Consider the following 19,994-nt stretch of genomic DNA (forward strand, 5'->3'; position numbering starts at 1 on the left):
AGGCTGCCCCACCCAGATCCAGGAGGGCCATGGGGCTGAGCGGTGCCCGGGAGGCTCCCTGCAGGACGGGTCAGGGGGCAGAGTCACGGGTGGCCACTGCGGCCAGAACCCAGCTGCTCCAGGGGACCCTCGGGTGCTGGCTGGTGCTCGGGGTTCCTGGCTGGGTTGGGGGCCTGGGCGTGTGTCTGGGTGGTGGGATCGCGACCCCTCAGTGAGCCGGAATGCTCAGGGGGAGGCGTCTGCAACCTCCTGCCGCTGTGGCTGCAGCCTTCTGGGGTGGGGGCCGGGGAGGCAGGAGGGTCGCTCGGCTGGCCTCTGGCTTCTCCATGTCAGGACCCGGCAGCTGAGCTGGGACTGGCCACCTGCTGGCTGCATGGCCCTGGGAATTATAGGCAGAGCCTTAGTGGACTTAAGAGGTGGCTTCTCCCCTCAGAGTCTCCAGTCTCAGATATGCTCTTTGTCCAGTGTGTGTTTCAGTTAGAATTAGTATGTGAGTGACAGAAAAACCCACATAATGGTTTAAAATAAGACATTTACTTGTCTCTCACATAAATGAAGTCAAGTGGTGTTCATCCCAGGTTTATTATGATGGCTCTGTGGTCATCCAGGACCCAGGCTCCTTCTGTTACTGTGCCACCAATCTCAAACATGGCTTCTGTACTTCGTGGTACAGTGTGGCTGCCTGAGTGCCAGCCACCATGATGAGCATTACAGTCAGCTAAAGGAAGGAAGTGGGGGAAGAGGGGCGTGCTCCATCTCCAGAGTCACACAGGATACTTCTCTGTCCTGTGGGGTGGAATTTAATCAGATGGCTGCACCTAGCCTCAAGGGAAGACCGAAAACATAGTCTTTTGTCTGGATGGTCATAGGTCATGCTTAAAGTCAGAGGTCCGGTCACTGAGGAGGAAGACCCCACAGACACGGGAGTGTGACTAGCTGTCCTCTCCACAGTGTGCAGCCTGCACGGAGGGCTGGAGATGCTGTGTGATTCCCGGCTGAGGGGGGTGGGCCTGGGGCCCCCTGACTGGGCCCTGCCTGCAGCTTCCGGGCTTGAGGTCCCCCTTGGAGCAGTGGTGGTGGCAGGAGCACGTCCCCCCTGGGGTCTCCAGCAGCGAGAGGATCAGTTTGATGATCAAGGCCAGCCACGCCATCCCAAAGAGGATCCAGAGGGACACTATGTTCTTGTACCACAGTGGGTATCTCCGGGAGGGGTCCATCCCTGGGGAGGAGCAAGGTCAGCGGCGGGGGCCTGGGGAAGTCAGGGCCACGGTCCCAGAGACGGGAGCCCGAGGCGTCCAGGCGACAGCGCGGGGGCATCAGGCTGACCTGAGATTCCAGGCCTGTGGTCCCACCCGAGGGTTCAGGAGCCTCCTGGGGTGGGCCCCTGGAAGCTGACCTCCCTCTGTCTTCCCTAGGGACTCGTCTAGGTCCCGTCCCCAGCACCCCGGAGACCTGGTTAGAAATGGGGCCACCCCGCCCTTCCCGATCAGCAGCTCTGGGGTGGGCCCAGCAAGCTAGCGGTGACCTCCAGGGGACTCCCTTGGCCCAGGGGACTCCCTTGTGCTCATCTCCGTGTGTGGAGGCCCCGGGTATGGAGCCGCCTCTATCCTGGCCACCGAGTGGCTTCCCTGTGACCCCTGGTGATGACGTCTCTCTGGCTTTCAGGATGAAGTCCTGGTCCCCAGGCCCCGCCCTCCTCTCCAGCACCCTCTGCTCTGTCCCCTGGGCCGGGCCTGGGGACTTGCTGACCCTGCAGCCCGGCTCCTGGTGCCCTGCCCGTCCTGGAGTGTCCTGCCCAGGGAGCAGACTGGCCCCCGCCATCCTCGCGGCCCACAGGCCTTTGCTGGGCCTGCTGCTTCCTGTCTGTGATGGTGACGGAGGAACCCCTCGCCGACCCATGGGGACCTGGGGCTCAGGTGGCTAAGGCGCTCAGGACGGTGCCTGGGCAGGATAGGCACTGACCTCGCTGGGTCAGCCGCTCTGCACTGGGTGGTGGCTGGGGGGGGGCAGGCGGGGTCACTGTGCACGTGGGTGACTCCCCTCCGCCTTCTGCTCCCTGGGTGTCCCCATCAGACGGCCACTCACAGGGTCACGGGGTGGGGGCCTGCCCTCCAAGTCCCTCTGTGGCCTTCTCTGTCCTAGCTCCCGTCCACCCCATCCCCCTGCTGGCTCCAAGTCAGACCCAGCTGGTCCCCACGGCGGGCACCTCTCTGGACCCCGCGTGGCACCGAGGCTGCAGCCCAGCGCTCCCGGCAGCCGGCAGAGCGGGATTGGATTAGGCTGATTGGGTTATGGGCTGATTCCGCTGCGGCCCCAAATGAGATCAGCTCCGGCCTCCCTCCGCCAGCTCTGTGGGGTGGGGGCACCCTCCTCCACCTTTATTTCATTTTTTTTCTTTAGCTGCAGTCGTCGCAGGAGACCTGGCAGCTGGCATGTGCTCAACCCAGTGCAGATGCGATGTTGGAGGCGGGCGCAGGGCAGGCTGTGAAGCCAAGGTCCTGTGGCTGCTGACCCAGGGACAAGGGTGGACCCCAGCCCTGGAGGACGAGGAGAGCTGAGATTGGGGGAAGAGAAATGGAAGGTTCCGGAACATGCGTGGTGTGAGGTGCCAGGTGGAAGCCTCGCTCGGTCTGCGCTGCCTGTCCTGCCCCAGGGTGTCTCCCTGCCCTTCCCTGGGCTCCAGTGTCTCAGGCACCCAGGGAAGGTCTACAGAGGAGGCGAAGAGGGCAACCGCGTGGCCCGTGGCCTGGGCAACCGAGGGGCTGCAGGGTCAGCCAGGCTCCGTAGCGCATCTCTGGAGATGTGGAAGGGGCAGCTGCTCCTTGTCCCCCGCCCCGTGCAGGGGGAGAGCACAGAGTTGTGGGGGGGAGACTGGACCCACATCGAGGGCCCTTGCTGGCCTAGTTGTGGATCTGGGGACTTTATTCTAAGACTATGGGAAATACTGAAGGTTTTCAGCAGAGTTGGGCAGGTGACATGATGTCACAAGAGCCAAGCAGACCAGGATCGAGGCTATACAACTCCATGGAAACTTGTGTAGTGCCCAACCTGTGCAGTTGTACCCAATAGTCCTGTTTGGGCTAGCGGAATGGCCGTGGACACAGAGAAGGGAAGACAGATTAAAGAACCTGCAAGGGTGCAGGTGTGGCCTTTGGAGTTCCTGGGCTCAGCTCTCCTCATGTGCATCTTTCTACTCTGAAGGTAGAAGTGGGAATGTGACTCAGCTGCAAGAGACCTGCCCAGGGCTTTCTTTCCAGAGTCACAGCCCTGCTGCCAGGGTTGGGAGACCACAAAGGGGCAGCATGAGGCCCCCAGCACTGGACCCTCTTCCTGGGGAAGGAAAAATCAGGAAACAGGATCTTGGCCAGAAGGCCCTGTTGGGGTCTTGGTGGCCACCTAGCCAGTCCCTCACTTTATAGGGACACCGGAGGCCCAGAGAGGGGTGTGTGAGGCCATCTGGAACAAGCATGATCTGTTTGGAGTCAAACAGGTCAAAACTCATATCTCGCTGTGCATCTCAGGCAAATAGTTTGGCCTCTCTGAGCTTCAGCTTCCTCCTCAGTAAATAGGGGGTGACGGCTGTCAGGGGGTTGCCTGGGAAAACCCTCTCTTCAGTGTTCCAGGCTGGGTTCTGTCACTCCTCCTCCCTCCAGGCCAGGGGTCTGGGAGGGTGCAGCTCCCCTGCCCCCAGGGCCAGCGTGCCTGTGGCCCCTGCTCAGTAGGGACCTTGAGCAGCAGCCCTCCTCCCTCCTGGAGGCTGGACCACGGAGAGCAGGGAGGGATGCCAAGGCTCTCTGCTGCCATCTCCCTCACTGCCACCGGCTGGACACCGCCTCTGCTTTATTTGGCAAGGCCAGGGCTTCTGGGGTCTGTCTCGCCCGGGTCCCCCCGGCCCTCGGGCGGTGCTGGCCCTTGGTGACTGCTGATTGTTCTCCAGGGCCGGGGGGTGGGGAGCTGGGGTTTGGGGAGCCTCCCGATGCCCCATTTGATTCCCGAGGGGGTCCCAGGGGCGCTGGGGTGGGCGAGGTGGGCTGCAGGGAGGGGGTCGGGCTGCGCTTCTCTGGAGGGGTCTCAGGACAGCAGAGGCCTGTGGACCGGAGGACGGCTCCATGCTGGGCGAGACAGGCAGGAGGCAGCTGAGCCCTGCCTGCCCCAGGGAGCCTAGCAACTCAGGAGGCTGAGGCAGGAGGATGGCGAGTTCAAAGCCAGCCTCAGCAAAAGCCAGGCCCTGAGCAGCTCAGTGGGACCCTGTCTCTAAATACAATATGAAACAGGGCTGGGGACGGGGCTCGGTGGTCGAGTGCCCCTGGGCCTCCAAGTCACCCCCACCACTCGTGGTCGGACACCAGGCGGTGTGCAAGGCCGGGCCACCCGCCCGCTGTCCCGGGGGTCTCACCGATGACGTAGTCTCCGAAGCCCACGGTGCTCAGGGTGATGAAGGAGAAGTAGAAGCCCTCCAGGTAGCTCCAGCCCTCCATGTGGGAGAAGAGCAGCGGAGGCAGCAGCAGGAAGAGCAGGAGGCCCGACAGCAGCGCGCAGGAGCCCGCCAGCCAGCGGGCGGGGGCCGGGCCCTGGTGCACACAGCGCCCACCTGTGGCCTCTGCCCAGGGCCGGCCTCGGCCAGCGGATGCCGGGGTCTGAGCTGAGAGCTGGCCCAGTGCTGCTCCCCACTCAGCAGGGGCACCCAGAGCCCCCGCCCCAGGGCTGTGCTCTCCAGGTTCCCAGCCGGGGGACACTCCTGGCACCGTGTCCTTCCCCGTCCCTGCCCCACGATCACCAGACATCCGATTCTGGCCAGCGGCCCCCAGTCCTTCCACATCCCCGCCAGTCCCCTCTGTCCCCACCCCTCGCCACCAGGCACCCCGGTTCCCACCGCAGCGCCCCATCCTGAAGGAACCCGTCCCCCAACCCCAGCAGCCCCTCCCTCACCTGCCAGGTGCCCCCCAGCCGGTGGACACAGCGGTGGACCCCCCGCTGCATGAGGTGGCCCAGGCGATTGAGCACCACGAGGTTGAGCGGGATCCCCACCAGGGCGAAGAAGATGCAGAAGAGGCGGGCGGCCATGGTCTGGGGACTCAGGTTGCCGTAGCCTGGGGCGAGAGGGCTGCCTCAGGAGAGTGTCCAGCCTGACCCCGCCCGGTCCCCACGGGCCTCACTCCATGCCCCTGCAGATGTGGGCAGCCGGGATTTGTGGGGGGCCCTAGACACCGTCTCCTCCGTGCACCCCCAATCACCCCTCCAAGCAGAGATGGCGGCCCCCGTTGTACAGGAGGGAAGGGCAGCTCCGGAGACCTGAGCAGGTGTGCAGGTCGCACCTGCCTGCGGGGAGTCTCCTCTGTCCTGCCTCTTGGGTTGGCAGGGAGAAGGCCCAGCCTCCAGTGGCTGCCCCTTGGGATCCTCTGCACACTCGAGCTGAGGCCCCTGTGGCTAGGCAGGGTGGGGCTCCCTCAGCAGGCGGCCTTGCTCCAGGCTCTGTCGCTTGGCTGACACTGTCCCTGGGCAGCACCGCTGCCGTCTGTGGCCCGGATCCCGTGCGTCTCTTGGGTCTCCCCGCTCCCCCACCTCTGCCTTCCTTCCTATCTGCTGCACACCACATCCCCTCTGGATCCCTGATTCCCAGGGGAACGGCTCCGACACACCTGGGCTCCCTCCCCCGCCGTGGGACTGAGGGACAGATGGTGGAACATGAGCTGTCCCGGGGGAGGTGGAAGTCGGGACTTCTGGTCTTGGAGATGAGTGGGGGGAGGCCAGAGAGCATTGTCCTGGACATTCCTCCTCCTTCTGTCTCCACCCCTCCCTTTTATTTGTTACTGGGGATTGAACTCAGGGGCACACAGCCACTGAGCCACATCCCCAGCCCTATTGTGTATCTTATTTAGAGACAGGGCCTCACGGAGTTGCTTAGTGCCTCGTTTTTGCTGAGGCTGGCTGTGAACTCAAGATCCTCCTGCTTCAGCCTCCCGAGTTGCTGGGATCACAGAAGTGGGCCGCAGCTCCACCCTTCTTTTTAATTTTAATTAAAAAAAATTTTAAGAGTCAGGCTCTTGTGATGTTGCCCAGGCTGACCTTGAACCCCTGGGCTCCAGCCATCCTCCTGCCTCAGCCTCCAGGTAACACACCACTGCAGTGCTCCCCTGTGCCCGCTGCTGCCCCCTTCGTCCCCACCACCACAGTCTGGCTTTTCTAAAGTGCCAACCCAACTCTCCTCACCCAGGCCACCACCGCCATCATCCTCACGCCTGCCGGGGAACCTGCACTCACCAGCCTGACTCTGAGGATCTGGGGCCCCACCCTCCCAGCTCTGGTCATACTCCTGCCCCAGACCCTCTGGTGACTCTGTGCCTTTGAACCTGACGCACCCTCTCCCAAGGGCCCACTTCCCCCCCTGCCCACCTAGAGATGACCCTTCCTGACCCGACTCCTCAGTGGCGGGCTCCTTGGTCATGAGCCCTCAAAAGTGCAGATGGGGCCGGGCGCGGTGGCACTCGCCTGTCATCCCAGTGGCTCGGGAGGCTGAGGCAGGAGGATGGCGAGTTCAAAGCCAGCCTCAGCAACTTAGTGAGGCCCTAAGCAACTCAGTGAGCCCCTGTCTCTAAATAAAATACAAGATAGGGCTGGGGGAGTGGCTCAGTGGTTAAGCTCCTGGGTTCACTCCCCAGAACCCCCCCAAAATGCAGACGGGGTTAGGGTTATCTTCCTGTCTTAGCGACGGGCACAGACCTGATGTAAGTGCTCACCGGGGCGAGTGTGAGTGAGAAGCACCAGGTGGAATGAACAGACGGACGAGGAGTGAACGGGAGGGGAACTAAGTGAACGGAGGCCCTGCTCTGCCCTGCATCATTGCCTGACATTCCCCGGATGGGGCCAGCACAGCCACACACCCCACACCTGTACTGTGATATTTTTTTCCTGGTGTTGTGGATTGATCTGGGATTCTCTCTACTGAGCCGCATTCTCAGCCCTTTCTAGCACTATTGTTTTTTTTTTTTTTTTTTTTGATTTTTAAGAGGAGGTCTGGCCAAGTTGCCCAGGCCTCCCTGAACTTGCAATCCCCCCGCCTCCGCCTCCTGAGTAGCTGGATCACCGGCGGGCACCACTGCGCCTGAGGCCCTGTACCATTGGACACCGCTGGTTCATGTCACCCCGCGTCACTGAGGGCCACTGGGATGGGCCACTGGGACGGGCCACGGCACATGCCAGCCCAGAGTGTGGGCTCTGCAGGGAGATCTGCGGCCTGGTTTGAATCCCGGTCCTGCGCCTGGTGGGCTGCGGGGTCTTGGGCAAGAGGCTCCACCTTCCTGTCTGTGTCCTCGTCTGTAAGATGGGGACATCAACACCCAATGGCAGTGGGTGGAACGGGAGGTTGTGCGGGGACGTGAGCCCCCAGGTGTTCAGTGTCCCCCAGGTGCTGTGGGAATGACCGTGGTGTGGGCGCGTGTCCCAGGGCTCTGGTCTGAGGTCTGCAGAGGCCTCCTCTTGAGCCTCCACCCCTCTCGGCCTTCTGAGGGTCCCTCTCCTGAAAGGTGGGGTTCATTCTGCCAGCATCCAGGGAGGGGTCAGCCCCTGCCTCTGTCCCCCTCTGCCTCCTCCCCCGGGGCTGTTCTTTGGCCTTGGGGTTCTGTCACTCAGTTCTCAGTAATGGCATGGTGGCACCTGGATTCTGCCAGTTCTGGGGGGCCCTGTAGCTTTCCAAGGCTGACATTTAATGGACCCTTCTCCCCCTCACTTGGTCATCCCTCGGGTCAGAGCAATCGGTGGTGTCAATAGCCCCCAAGTGACTGTTCAACCCTGGATGACTGCAGCTCCCCAAGAGCCACCTCCCACGTCAGCACACCTCTCGCCTGTCACCTCTCTCCCCTTTGAGGGCCTTAGGGGGCTCCTCTGCACTCTCTCTGAACTCAGCCTCACCTCCAACCCTCCACAGCCTCCTGGACCTCCTCAGTGTTCCCCAAGCACAACAGCCACATCTACCTCAGGGCCTTTGCACAGAGAGAAGGCTCTTCCTCAGATACCTGCATAGCTTTCTTCCTCCTTTTGTTCATGTCTCCGCATCAATGCCACTGAGGCAGTGAGTCCTTTGATGGCCTCACCATCTGTAATGGCCCCCAGTCATTATAAGACCCCGTTTTAGGGCTTGGAGAGATTCCTCTCAGAATGCCTTCTCTCTCCTGGAGTGCCCCACGTCTCCTGTCTCTTTCTCTGTGTGAGTGTTTAGGGCCAGGGCTTCTGACCGCTCTGCTGGTTCAGAAAGCCTGCCCTGTCCTGTGAACTCCGAGGACAGAAGCCCCTGGAAAGAGCCAGGCGGCCCCTCCCCCACCCCGCTGGGTGTCAGACCCCAGCTCTGCCTGTGTGGCCTTGAGGAAGTTCCACCACTTCTCTGTGCCTCAGTTTCCTCATCTGTGACTTGAAAATAAGCCCTGTCCTTGGAGGCTGCTCCATGGTCAGAAGGAGCTCTTGAATGTCCAAGGTTTTGGCCCTTGCACAAGAGGACCTGGGGTGTATACCTTGGGTATATACTGTGTGTGTATGTGTAAGGGGCTCCCCTCCTCTGCCCTCCTCACCCCCAGAGAGGGTGAGTGCCTCAGGGCAGAGCTGAGTGGAGAGGAGGGGGTGGGAGTGTTCCAGGTTGGGAGGCTCAGAGCCGGGCAGGCTGACGTCATGGGCCTGGGGCTCCCACACGTCTGGTCATGGGGACTCCTGGTGCCCAGAGGCCTCTCCTGCCCTCCAAGTGCCTAGCTGCTCCAGAACTCAGGTCAGGCTGCTCCAGAGCATCTTTGCTGAGACTCCTTACCGGGCAGCGTTTGCTGAGTGCCCACTGCAGGCTGGGCCTTGTACTAAGCCCCAGGAATGTAGAGATGCGCCAATGCCCTCCTGATTGTCCTTCAGGCCCAGGGTCCCTGGAGTCTGGGGGGCCTCTGGAGCAGGCTCATGGGAAGGACTGCCCCAGTTCCTGAGTAGCCCTGCCACCCTCTGCAAGAAGTGTGGGCTTATTTAAAGCTAGATGGAGAGACCTCTGGGTGGTCTTGCCCTGTCCACTCTAGGGAGGACAGAGGGGGATGCTGGTGGTGGAGACAGATTCCTGGTCCACCCGGAGCAGGGGCAGGAGCCCAAGTCACTGGTGGTGCCAGTCTGCCACCTAGTGGTAAGTTCAGTATCATGCAGGGGCTGGGGCTGGTTCCCAGGGCAGAGGGCGCTAGGCAACAGCATTGCATTATCTCTTGGGTTTCAGAGTGGCCAGGACCTAGGGCTTCTCTTCTTCACACCATGGCCCCAAGGTGCCCTCCAGGACAAGTTCCACCTCAGTGACTGGAGGCAGGGTGGCCCCGCTGGAGGAAAGGGGCTGGGGAGGATGGTGATGGGGACCAGAGCTGAGCCAGAGAGCTCAGGAGAAGGCCCTGGGAAGGGAGAGCTCCTCTCTGCAGGCAGGAGGACAGGGGCCAGGGCAGGGCTCAGGACAGGGGCCTCAAGTCTCTTTCATGGGGTCTCTGCTCCCATGCACCCCTGGGGCTTTGTTGGGTGGGCTAGCTGGGGGCCAGACACTCCTGGTGCCCAGAGGCCTCTCCTGCCCTGTCAGGAGACGCTCTGATCCCTGGAAGGCCGAAAGGGGAGAAAGTCCCCTAGGAACACGTTTCTCAAACTTGAACATCCCCCACAATCCCCTGGGGACCTGGACGAAATGCAGAAAGGGGTCAGTGGGTCATGGGGACGCTCGAGGCTCTTCTGCCCCTGGGGAAGGGGACCCCTATTGCAGGGCCCACTGTAGTTGGAGGAGTGAAGCGCTAGTAGCCCTTCCAAAAGGCAACCAGCCCCCCTGCCCACCAGGGAAGGCCACCCTCCCCAGCCCAGCCACCCTGGCCCCAGGCTGCCCTTACCGATGGTGGTGACGGTGGACACAGAGAAGAAGAAGGAGCCCAAGAGCTCCCAGCGCCCCATGCTGGTGGTGTTGCTCAAGAGGTGGGCCCCGTCTTTGTACGACTGGATGATGTCCTGGGGGAGAGGCTGCAGTGACCAACAGGCTCTATGGGGAGACTGGGTCCCTGCACCCCCAAATGCACACTCTCTCTGAGGCACAGTCCTCACAATCACTCTTCCATCCCAGCCTGGCCAGGGCAAGGCGCCTCGATCCCTCCAGTCAACCTGGGGGTCCCCAGAGGCAGGGACCATGGAGATGGCTCCTTCACACTCTTGGCCCCCATCCCAGGTCAGGGTGGGGTGGGGTACCTCTCCACCTGGTGGACAACCATCCACCTATTCTCTGCTCACCCCCTTCCTGCAGGAAGCACGCGGCCAGGCGTGACGTGGTGCTTTTAGGGGCCAGAGGATGAGAGACAGGACCTCAGCCCTCACGGGACAGAGATATACTGAATGAACTCTGACGTCGTGCAACCCGTGGCTGTTTGGGCATTAAGGAAGCAGTGTCCAGGATCCTGGGCAAGTACCAAACTCCTCTAAGCCTCAGTTTCCTTGTTTGTAAAATGGAAATACTCATAGTGTCTACTTCCTAGAGTGGCTGTAGGGGTTAAATTAAGTTTTTCTCTCTTTATTTAGTTTGATACTGGGATTGAACCCAGGGGTGTTTTACCACTGAGCTACCTCTTCAGTCATATATATATATATATATATATATATATATATATATATATATATATTTTTTTTTTTTTTTTTTTTTTTTTGGACAGGATCTTGCTAAGTTGCTTAAGGCCTAAAGTTGCTAAGGCTGGCCTTGAACTTATGATCCTCTTGCCTCAGCCTCCCTAGTTGCTGGGATGATAGGCACACACTACCTTACCCAGCTTAAATGAGGTCTCATATTTGAAGACTAAGAACAGTACATGGTGTGTGGGAAATTTAATGGTTGCTATCATCACACTAATAAGAATATTTTTCTGAAAGAATTCAGAGAAAAAAGGTGTTCATTCTGGTGAAGGCAGGGACAGATGGCTTCAAGGTGAGGTGGGCTGTCCCTTGAGGGTCAGGTAGGATTGATCCCGTGGAAGGATATTTAGGGAGATGAGACAAGAGGAGTGGAGGCTGGGAGGCTATCTGAGGCCTAGAGTAGGAAATTGAGAGAAAGTTGGGGGCTCAGGATGTTAATGCAGCCACCAAATGAGCAGCTGCCAGCCTGATGCCCAGAAGAAATTTCCATATATCTGGGATGCCCCTGTCTCCCCGGCCTCACTGGGGCCCCATCCTCTGGCCTCTGTTCCTTAGAGCCCTCTGCTTCCTTCGGCCCACGACTTCCACTTTGGCCCTTCCGGCATCAGTGGCCGGGGTGTCCGCCAGCCCTTGGTATCTACAGACTCTGAATGAAGTGAGCTCCGCTTGGTGTCCACCCTACTTCTCCAACTGGATCTACCCACTTCCAGCCCTCCTCTCCGTTTTCCCTGCCCTAGACAAGCACATCTTGGGCACCCACCCTCTGGGACAAACTTGTCCTGCCCCCCTTTCCCCCAAGTGCGGAGGATCGTGCCCTCAGTCCTGCTCACCCTTGGACCCAGGCCAGAGCCCCCTAGGGTCCTCGCCCTAGTTCGCATATTTGCACCCAGGTTCTCTCTTTGGAGGAGGCAAGGTGTGTCCTTTCATTCTTCACCTATGGCACTGGGACACAGGGCCGCGCACCTGCGTGCCGCCCCGTCAGCCTGCCACCCACAGACCAAAGGCTCCCAGTCTCCGGACCGGATCTGGACGGCCCTGGTGGCTTGTGACCCAAGGAAGTGTGCCCTCTGTAGTGCTCATTCCCAAATTCGGATGTGTGCGCCAAGCTTGCGTCTCCCCACAGGGTCAGTCACGCTCTCTCGCCCCCTAAAGGAGGACGCAGAGCACGGCACCGGCGATCCTCTAGCCAGAACCCAACCCTCCGGCTCCCCCACGCCCAGACACGCGCTCCTGTGGTTCCCCTGTGCAGCGGCTCCGCTGCTCTTTGGGATAAATGCTCCCGCGGTTTCCTTTCCCGGGCCAGAGCGGACCCTCCCCTCCCGGACCGGTGCACCCCTGGCTCCCTGATCCCTCCCCGGCAGCGCCTGGAGCGACCCCGCTCGCCCCTGACCCGGATCAGCAGGTCCAGCGCGTGGCTATCCAGACACGTGAAGTTCTGCAACAGCTCCCACTTGTCGCGCTGGAAGTTGCGACTGGAGTCCTCAGCCGCGCGACCCTCCAGCGCCCAGAACACGCCGGTGCCCAGCGCCAGGTAAGCCAGGTAGGCGAACAGCAGGAACAAGGTGCCCGGCACCGCGCAGCCCCGACCCCTGCCCTTGTGCGCCGCTGAAGCTCCCGGTGGGTGCATGGCGGGAGAGGACGGGGGCTGGAGCTGTGGACAGGAACTGAGGTGGAAAGGAAGGGCCAGGAGCCTGGCCGGCCCCTTCTCTAAAACAGCCGCCAATGGCCGGTTTCCCCTGGGGAAGAGGAGTGCAGGGGAGTGGGACGGCCCTGCCCCACCCCCAGGATCCGATCTCAGGGACAATAAGAGGCTGAGTCCCAGGTATCTGGTTGCACTTCAAAAATCTGTGGAGTGCCCACTCCCCGATCCAGGTTAGGGAAAAGGAGATGCCACTGGGTGACCACAGGCCCTGGGAGGGAAGGGGTCCAGAGCCCCCCAGCATTTCCTGCGGCAAATGGTGGGAGGGACTACGGGGAAACCGCTCTAGGGGAAGAGAAAGCAGAAGCCACGTTTATTGTCTCAGGGCTCCTGCCTAAGTCCGCGGACCCTGGGACCATCTTCAAGCACTCGCTGCTTCTCAGCTTCTCCCTGAGTCTTCCTACCAACCACCCTGTGTACTTAAAAGAAGAGGGACTCCAACTGACTGCCACTGGGCTGTGAGCTTGGAGGCAAGAAGACCTTAACCAGGTCCTGACTTCTTTCCCCCCAAGTCCCTCCTCCACCCAGAAAGCAGGAAGGGCCCAGGGAGGGTAAAGAGTCCATGGGTGGGTCTTCAGTTTCCCACCCTCTCTTGGATGTCACTGGTCCCGGGGTGTAAGCTGTGGTCCTCTGCTGCTGCGGATCCTTCCCTGGGTCTCTGGTCAGGAGCTTCCTCTCCTCCACAGCTTGGCCTCTGTAGTCTCATGAGACCCTGCGCTTAGGGGTCTGCTTGCTGTTGGGGTGATGGAAGAAGTACCGGTTGGAGTTTATGGTCTTTGGTGAGATTGGCCATTGGCATGGACTGGCCCAAATCTGTCTCCTTCTGGGCTGCGGGGATGTTGCAATTCAGCAGGAGAAAGGCCAGGCCTGGAGCGCATGGTCCCACGGGAGGTCAGGTCTCCATGGAGCGTCTTTCCTGGAAGGCTCCTGGGACCCGCTGGCCCTCTAGCTTCTCAGAGGGTTCTTGGAAAGGCTTTTAGGAAGACAGGGGACCAGAGGGGTCATCAGGTCAAGGGCGTACCCTGGAGGTCAGGGGAGGTCATGACCAGCAAAATGGTGGGACACCCTCTTCAAATGGTCTGGCAAGCTTTGGGAGGCAGCTGCGAGCTTCCTGTTTGCACTAAGATGGTTCCAGCGTGTTCCCCCACCCAAGACGGCCATTCTCATGGACTCACCCTCCCTGGGTCTGCTCCCACGGGACATTTTGGACACTGTGTTGGGCTGCCTGTCCAGTTGTCTATCCTGCTAGACAGACTAAAGGCACAGGTGAGGGCTAGAATGTTCACAGTTGTACTTCAGGACCTAGCACATAGTGGGGGCTTGGCAAATATACCTTGTGCACCCATCCAGTGAGGCCCAAGTCAAGTTACCCTCTGTTTCCTGTCCGTCTAAGGACCCTGGGGTGGGGTATGTGGGGAGGTCATTGAAGATCTGGCCACAGTGAATGTGTTTGAGTTTTTCAGGTCACCTCTGTTACTTTCGTGGACATTATGTTTCCTTGTCTCCCTGGAGAGCTCTGGGCCCACCCTGGCTGGGACAGGTGTGGGGTTGGGAGAGGAAGAGGAGGGAAGGATCTCCAGAGGGCAGATGACATGGGCTGGGAGGCTGGGAGGGACTGCTGGGCCACTAGGGGACCTCATGCAGAGATGGGCATCTTCTGAGGTCTGGGGAGCCCTTGAGGGTCAGGGGCTGCCCGGTCCTTGAGGTTGAGGCTCCTGCTGTTGAGCCAGAGCTGGGAGCACCTGTGTAGAAGCAAGGGGCCCAGGGAGAGGACCAGGGCCAGCCACGCTAGGCCCAGGAGGATCCAGACGGCTGCCAGGCTCCGGTACACCGAGATGTAATGCTTGCTAGGGTCTGTGCCTGCAGGGAAGGGGACAGCAGGTGTCTGAGGGCACAGGCTCCACCCAGGGATTCCCCACCAAGTAGGATGCACTCTTGTCTTCCTCATAACAAGGATCAGCATGAAGTTCTTGGAGAAACAGTGATGGGTCCCAGACCAGGGACTTCTGAGGACTGGAAATACCCTTAGCTGATAACTCCCCATCTCCTGAATCCCAGCGGGTCCCCCATCCTGAGATCTGTGACTCTCATTCTCACCGACAACGTAGTCCCCAAAGCCGATGGTGCTTAGGGTGATGAAGGCAAAGTAGAAGCCCTCGCCGAAGCTCCAGCCCTCCACTCGGCTGAAGGCCATGGGCGGGAAGATGAGAACCACCAGTGTCCCCAGGATCAGGAACAGAGCCAGGCCCAGGACCTGCAGGAGCGGGGAAGAGGGAGTCTGCCACCTGGAAGACTTCAGGGTTGCATGGGGTTGGGGGGAGGCCTGACCACAGTTAGTCCCCTGCAGACCTTGGGAGGGGGCTGTGTCTGGGGGTGTGTGATCTTGCCCAGGCCAGGGAAGGCTGGGTGGGCAGAGGAGGTGGGAGAGTGGGTCAAGGAGGAATCTGAAGACTCCTTCAGGCATGAGGACCACATGCAAACAGGCTTCCCAGGAACTCTGATCCGGGATGGCACTGTCACCAAACTGTCCCAGATCCCTCTGCACTCTTGCTCTCCAAGGGGTGCACTCTGGAGACATGCGGGTGGCCTAGAGTGTCCTTTGACCTCATGAAAAGTTGGTGGAGCTCTGTGATGACCACAGAGGTTCCCCATCAAAGAAGGACTATTGGCCAGCTGTCAGCTCACTTCAGTGTCACGGAGAAGCCTGGCTGGTGGGCACACGCTTCCTGAGAAGGCCACATCCCGTGCTGCTGGAGATGCGAAGCCTAGCCCCTTCAGCCACTCTGCGGTCAACTCCAGTGCCTCCCGCACCCCCCACACACTGTGGAGCTGCCAGAGGCCACACCTTTATCCAGCTGGAATCAGAATTCAGCTCTTCGCTCTGCCCGGTCCTGCAGCTGCCCCTTCTCTCCCACAGGTGTGTGTCCCTGCTGCCCTGCACACCAAGGCCTCTCTCAGTGTCCACCACTTACCTTTCACAGCGGGGCTGGAGGGGAGGGGGGACTGTACCTGGGAGCGCCTGGGCTGGTCCTCCCACCTCTCCAGGGTGGCCAGGTGGGCGCGCAGCCCCGTGCCCAGGTGGTTGAGGAAGACCACGTTGAGTGGGATGCCCACCAGGGCGTAGAAGACACAGAAGACCTGGCCAGCCTCTGTGCTGGGGGCCAGGTTCCCATATCCTGCCACAGAGAGGGAGGGTGCAGCTATGGGAGAGTTAGCACGGCGCCCGGGTCTTTCTGTCACTGCTGGGCCAGAAGCTCCCCTGTTCCCATGAGCCTCGTCCATCCCACCCCCTGGAATGGACGACCTTTATTTACAGAAGTCCGGTTTGTCTTTGACAGCCCATCTCCAATGACACTGCTTCTGCGAAGCCCTCCTGTCACCCTCCTCTGACAGCACATGGCATCCTGTGCTGTTTCGTGTCATTTCTAATGATTTGTGCTGCCTTGTGCTGTATTTATCCTTCATTATTGGATGGAGGACCAAGCCTGGATCCAATCCAAGTTTGTGCCCCCCCATCACCTTCCTTGGAAAGTCAAGGGGGGTGGACTTAATGGAATGGATGGGGAGACCTGGGATAGGAGGGCCTGGGGTTTCCTGGAGGTGGGGCCATGTGGGTTTCTGGTGGAGTGGTATGGTAGACGCTGTCAGTGACTGGCTCTCTTGGGACACCCAGGATGTCAACTGCGCTTTGGTGGCCAGTTCCTGTATGCAAATGACCTCCCAGCTCAAGTCCTTGCATCTCTGCCTGAGGGACTTCTCTGGCCCCAGGCATGTGCAGGGTCCAGGGCTGGGATGGGATGCTGGAGGTTAACACACCAGGAGAGGCTTTCTGGTGACCAGCCCCCTGCAGGCCTGTTCTGAGGACAGCTCTCCCTAGCCTCTCAGCAGGTCCTACGGGTGAGCCCAGCCACCCCCAACCAGCAACCCTCTGACTTCCTCTTTCTCCACTTCCCTGCCCACTTCCCTGCCTGGGCTTCCTGAATCGTCTCCCGGGTAACCACATCCTCTTCTCAGCATCTGCTTTTGGGGATCCCGGACTGAGACAGGGGCCTGGGCTGGGGAGCCCTGCTGCCCCACAACCCTTTACCTATGGTGGTGACCACTGTGCCTGCGAAGAAGAAACTGCTGCCGAAGTCCCAGTTGCTGGGGTTGGTGGAGTTGCCTTTGGGGTTCACGCCTTTCACCCAGGCTTCCATGATGACCTGTGGGGAGAGCGTGGGCGGTCACTGTGCACCTGTGGTCGCCAGGCTCTCCGCAGGGTGCTTCCCCATTGTTGCATTTAATGATGTCCTTAGATGGCGTTGTTCCGATTTCACAGAAAAGGGAAGGTAGGCTCAGAGTGGCTGTGATGCCCAAAGTCGCTGGACCCCAAGTCCAAGTGCTTAAGGATGGGTTCAGGTGGGTGTTTCTGGAAGGATTTGCTGGGAACCACAAGAAAGCCCTAGGGCTTGGGGGCGGGGTGGGACATAGACCTCTGCTCTCTGAGCTTTCAGGGGAGCTGGTGGCTTTGCTCTGGTGGCCCTCTGGTAACACAGAGATTCCACCAGAGGCCAGCAGGAAGGTGCTGTGTGGTGCGTCGTCTGCGTAGGTACTGCATGTCGCACGTGTGTACATGTTGTGTGTGTGTGTGTGTGTGTGTGTGTGTGTGGTTTCTAGAACCCAAACTAGACCCAGCTCCAGCTAAGCTCCTCCACCCCTGGTCAGTCCTCTTGGAGAATGGGGAGAGCGCCCTCCTCCGCTGCTTCCAGCCCCTGTGAATCGTCCCAGGGCAGCTCAGCCTTGACGCCAGGTAGAGTCCCCCAGTCAGGGTGGGGCCACTGTGGAGGAGCATGGGAGCTCTGGCCTCTCGTTCCTGTGGGAACCACTTCCCACTGGCTGGGTGGGCATGCTTGGGCCAGGGTGGGGTGTCCCTGGTGGGCTGGGCCAGGGTGGACGTCCTCAGCAGCAGGCGGTCTGCTTCTTCTCATTTTGGCAGGAGCTGGCCACTGAAGATGTGGACTTTGGCTTCCCTCTCTTTCCCACATGCCCAGAGAGGCCAGGGCCAAACGTTCCTGGACACAGCCCCTCCCCAGAGACCCGAACCCCTGTAGGCAGCACTTGCTCTAGTCCTGGGTTGTCCCCTCTGCAACCCAGGGCCCTCCACACCCCCCGAGGGGGGCCCTGACCTCCCTGAGGGTACTGAGTAGTGTGGGTGGGTGGCTTTTTTTTCTCTAAGAATCCACAGGTAATGGAGACAGAGGCAGATTCACTAATTCTGGGATCAGGGCAGGCTTGTTCCTTATGACGTACATATATATTTTTCTTTCTTTTCATGGTACTTGGATGGAATCCAGAGGTGCTCTTTCCATGAAGCTATATTCCCAGCCCTTTTAAAAAACTTTTTATTTGGAGATCGGATCTCACTGTTGCCCAGGCTGACCTCATACTTCGGATCCTCCTCTTCAGCCTCCTGAGTAGCTGGGATCACAGGTGTGCACCCCATACCTGGAGTCACTTTTTAATACTGCAGTAAATTCTGTCCCTGGCGTGTGGCAGAGTTCAGCAGTGACTCCTGTTCTCCCAGAATCTTACCCCTGCATTCTCCTTCCCTGCTCAACTTCCTCTGGTAAGGGTCTCTTCCGAGGCTCAGGACTGTCATGTCCTGTCTTCCCTGGGGAGGCCCTGGGGGCTAATCGGTGGTACCCTGTCCAGCTGCAGTCAGACCTAGGGCCATCCTCCTTATTTACAGAGTAGTCAGAGCCCAGCCACCCATCCGGCCCTCTGCCCAGCTCCTGGGCTCACTCTGGCCTGGGGCTGAGAAAGGAGGAGGTTTCTGGGTCTCCAGGGCTCTGCCTTGTGCCCTGGGTATTGGGAACCTCCGAACCTTACTGTCCTCTGATGTGGGTCTCCTGGAAGAGCTGGGTGTCTCGCAGCTCCACCAAGTTCTCCCAGGCCGTGAATCCTCTTGTCGGCCAGCTGTCCTCAGTCCTGAGGGAGGCCTCAGCACCACCAGATACTGCTTAACACCACCTGCGGCCCCACCCGGAGCTCCTGCAGGTCTGGGCAGCATTTCTCACACACTCCCAGGAGCTGCTGCTGCTGCTGCTCCAGGGACCGCACTTTGAGAACTGCCGCTCTGGGCCGTATCCTGCCCCCAGCACTTATGTGTGGGTGAAGGACAAGGGCCCCTCTCTGGAGCCTGAATGTGAGCTCTGTGTCTACCAGTAACTGCAGCCTCGGTCAGCACGTGCCATCTCTCTGTGCCTCAGTCACCACACTATGAGCTTGAGACAGTGATAGCAGCAGCAATGACAAGAGGCCAGCCCAGGGGGTGGTGGATTTTGATTGTCCCAAGCCCTGCTCCTCCCACTCTAGACACATTGTAAATGCTCAATAAATGCCGGTTATCATTTGATGACGCTGCACTTGATCTGTTCTTTGCAGTAGGTGTGGCCACCCCCTGCACCTCCTGCTCTCAAAGCTTTCACCCACCACACCTGCTGTTACCGTTTCTGGGAGAGGGTGGCAGAAGGGGCCCCAGGCAGGGGGTGGCCCCCTCGGCACCAGAGAGAGCCCCTCGTGGGCACAGCACTGGTAGAGCTCAGCCACCCTGGCCACTGCCCTGCCAGGCCCAGCTCCCAGGAAAGGAGCCTGGGGAAGGTCAGCATGGCAGCCGCTCCTGATGGTTATCTGTGTCTCCTCCCAGGAAACTGAGCCCAGAGGGGGTGGGGAAAGTGTGGAAATGAGGGAGAAGAAGATTTGATGACACTAGCACTCAGTTCCTATCTGTGCAGCAGGTGGCAGCTGAGAGAGTGCTTTTAACCTGCTGTCAAACGTCTGCAGAACAGAGCTGCTGCTTCTTGTCACCTTATAGGTGAGGACATTTGGATCCAGAGACATTAAATGACTCTCTCAAGGTCACACAGTGATCCTGTTTCAGACCTGGGACCACAATCCAGGACCAGATCGGACCTCTGATGTTCGCATTAGTCTCTGCTTCCAAATGGGACTTGATCCCCTGGGTGACTGCCCTGGACCTGCCACAGGAGACCGTTCTGCCCACCCCTCGGTCTCCTTCCTCCCTTTCCCCCTCACCTGCACAAACTGCTCCAGGGCCCTCTGGTCCAAGCAGGTGTAGTTCTCCAGGAAGCGCAGCTTCTCAACCTGGAACTGGTCCCTGGACTGAGCTTCCGCCTGCTTCTCCAGCAGCTGGAAGACAGTGGCACCGAGCAGAAGGTAGCAGACGTAGGCCAGCAGCAGGGGCAGCACCCGGCCACCCCAGCAGCTGGCCAGCCTAGCGCAGGGCATGGCGTGGCCAGGACCCCACCAGGACTGGGGGCTGGCTCCAGTCAGAGAAGCGGGAAGCAGGCGAGGAGTGAGCACCGGGGACCTGCACCAGGGACTGCGCGGGCTCCCGCCCCTCCGCCCTCCCCCGGCACAGGTGTCTGCAGGCGGGAGTCGTGTTTGAACAGAGCGCTCAGTGCAAACAGGCCCGCAGCCCCCGCCTGTCGCTCTCCAGGGACAGCAGCACGTCCACGTCCACGGGGTGGACCCCTCAGAGAGACTCCTGGGGTCCTCGAGGCTCGCCCTCCGCCTCCACGTGGATGGGTGCTTCTGGGCTGGACCCTATTGGTGTGCCCCCCCTGGCCAGGCCACGGTG

General features: G+C 60.1%; 2 protein-coding genes across 3 annotated transcripts; both read right to left on the reverse strand.

Annotated features, from left to right (window-relative positions):
• Positions 1–549: 549 nt before the first annotated feature.
• Positions 550–12,288, reverse strand: KCNK17 (potassium two pore domain channel subfamily K member 17). Of its 2 annotated transcripts, none has more exons than XM_081296336.1 (5): positions 12,047–12,288; positions 9,873–9,987; positions 4,930–5,090; positions 4,397–4,571; positions 550–1,219 (listed from the first exon to the last, which is right to left on the reverse strand). In XM_081296336.1, the coding sequence occupies exons 1-5, from the start codon at positions 12,281–12,283 to the stop codon at positions 933–935; spliced, it is 975 nt and encodes a 324-aa protein (XP_081152462.1). In that variant the 5' UTR covers positions 12,284–12,288; the 3' UTR covers positions 550–932. The 2 variants fall into 2 exon arrangements, with proteins under 2 accessions (XP_081152462.1, XP_081152463.1); XM_081296337.1 differs by lacking the exon at positions 12,047–12,288 and adding an exon at positions 11,487–11,648.
• A 1,685-nt stretch (positions 12,289–13,973) lies between these two features.
• KCNK16 (potassium two pore domain channel subfamily K member 16) lies at positions 13,974–19,642 on the reverse strand (the record flags this gene model as incomplete). The annotated part of the gene is made up of 5 exons (XM_081296338.1): positions 13,974–14,215; positions 14,453–14,618; positions 15,365–15,531; positions 16,443–16,557; positions 19,430–19,642. 5 exons carry the CDS (start codon positions 19,640–19,642, stop codon positions 13,992–13,994), a joined length of 885 nt encoding a protein of 294 aa, XP_081152464.1. The 3' UTR covers positions 13,974–13,991.
• Positions 19,643–19,994: the final 352 nt, after the last annotated feature.

Source organism: Spermophilus citellus (assembly GCF_964194105.1).
Source record: "Spermophilus citellus genome assembly, chromosome: 5".
Taxonomy (NCBI): Eukaryota; Metazoa; Chordata; class Mammalia; order Rodentia; family Sciuridae; genus Spermophilus; species Spermophilus citellus.

What these genes read in the sequence shown, in the direction of transcription:
- KCNK17 (XM_081296336.1), bottom strand. Translation starts at nt 12,283, where the DNA reads ATGCACCCACCGGGAGCTTCAGCGGCGCACAAGGGCAGGGGTCGGGGC. An exon ending in CGCTGGACCTGCTGATCCGG is followed by an intron (nt 9,988 to 12,046) that starts GTCAGGGGCGAG and finishes CCTCTCCCCCAG; the next exon opens with GACATCATCCAGTCGTACAA. An exon ending in CTTCGGAGACTACGTCATCG is followed by an intron (nt 1,220 to 4,396) that starts GTGAGACCCCCG and finishes GCTCCTCCCCAG; the next exon opens with GGATGGACCCCTCCCGGAGA.